General features: G+C 41.8%; 1 protein-coding gene across 1 annotated transcript in view; it reads left to right on the top strand.

Moving 5' to 3' along the window:
- Positions 1–830, top strand: part of patj (PATJ crumbs cell polarity complex component) — a gene marked incomplete in the record, with an annotated part of 80,891 nt that overhangs the window by 75,461 nt on the left and 4,600 nt on the right. Inside the window, 1 exon segment of the mRNA XM_035653518.1 lies at positions 24–147. Coding sequence (XP_035509411.1) covers positions 24–147 — 124 coding nt within the window.

Genomic DNA, 830 nt, shown 5'->3' with positions numbered 1-830 from the left:
CCCCCCCCCCCCCTCCTGCTCAGGGGTCCGCGGCCCCGCAGCATCAGTCTGGAGAAAGGCTCTGAGGGACTCGGCTTCAGCATCGTTGGAGGATTCGGCAGTCCACACGGAGACCTCCCCATCTACGTGAAGACCGTCTTCAGCAAGGTCAGAACCAGGCTAGCTGTTTCCACCTGCTTCCAGTCTTTATGCTAAGCTAGGCTAACCAGGTCCTGACTCTCTGACAAACGTCATATTTATCTGAACGTCTCCCTCAAAAGAAAGAGTGTTTCAGAAACTGTTACAGCTTTTACTTTTATTCTAACAGGAACTAGTTTTTTCTTCCTGTAAAACAGAATTTGAAGCAACCAATGAGCACCAATAATATCGTGACATCCTCCCATTGATCAATCTTTTTAGCCTCTCAAATTGTAGTTTTTTCAAGTTTTTCTAGCTCATGATGCTGCTCGTGACTTCCTGTTGATTGCTCTCTGTTTGACAGCACTACAGAGGTTTCTTAGCAACAGATTTAGCCATTACTGAAGTCTTTACAAGCTGAGACATTTCTAAAGTCTTAATGGTGCAAAGTGATTGTTCGTAGTTAACTTTATGTTCCACTTGCTGCAATGTGAGCTTGTTTAATGGCTGTGTGTGGCTAAAAGTTAAAGATTGATTTATGAGAGGATGTCATAATATTATTGGTTGGTTCATGCAGCAAATTTAGTTTTATAAGGAATGTAATTTAAAATCTTCCACAGCATTTATCAAGTTCTCTTTTACTCTAAACCTAAGGGTTAACCCTAACAAAATTAGCTTTGTCACAGTTACATCTGAAGGTTAGTGGGTGTGAA

Source organism: Morone saxatilis, unplaced genomic scaffold (genome assembly GCF_004916995.1).
Source record: "Morone saxatilis isolate NCDOM2014 unplaced genomic scaffold, NCSU_SB_2.0 Contig12, whole genome shotgun sequence".
In the NCBI taxonomy this organism is placed as follows: Eukaryota; Metazoa; Chordata; class Actinopteri; family Moronidae; genus Morone; species Morone saxatilis.
The sequence above is the reverse complement of the archived record's forward strand: the minus strand, read 5'-3'. Positions and strand labels throughout refer to the sequence as shown.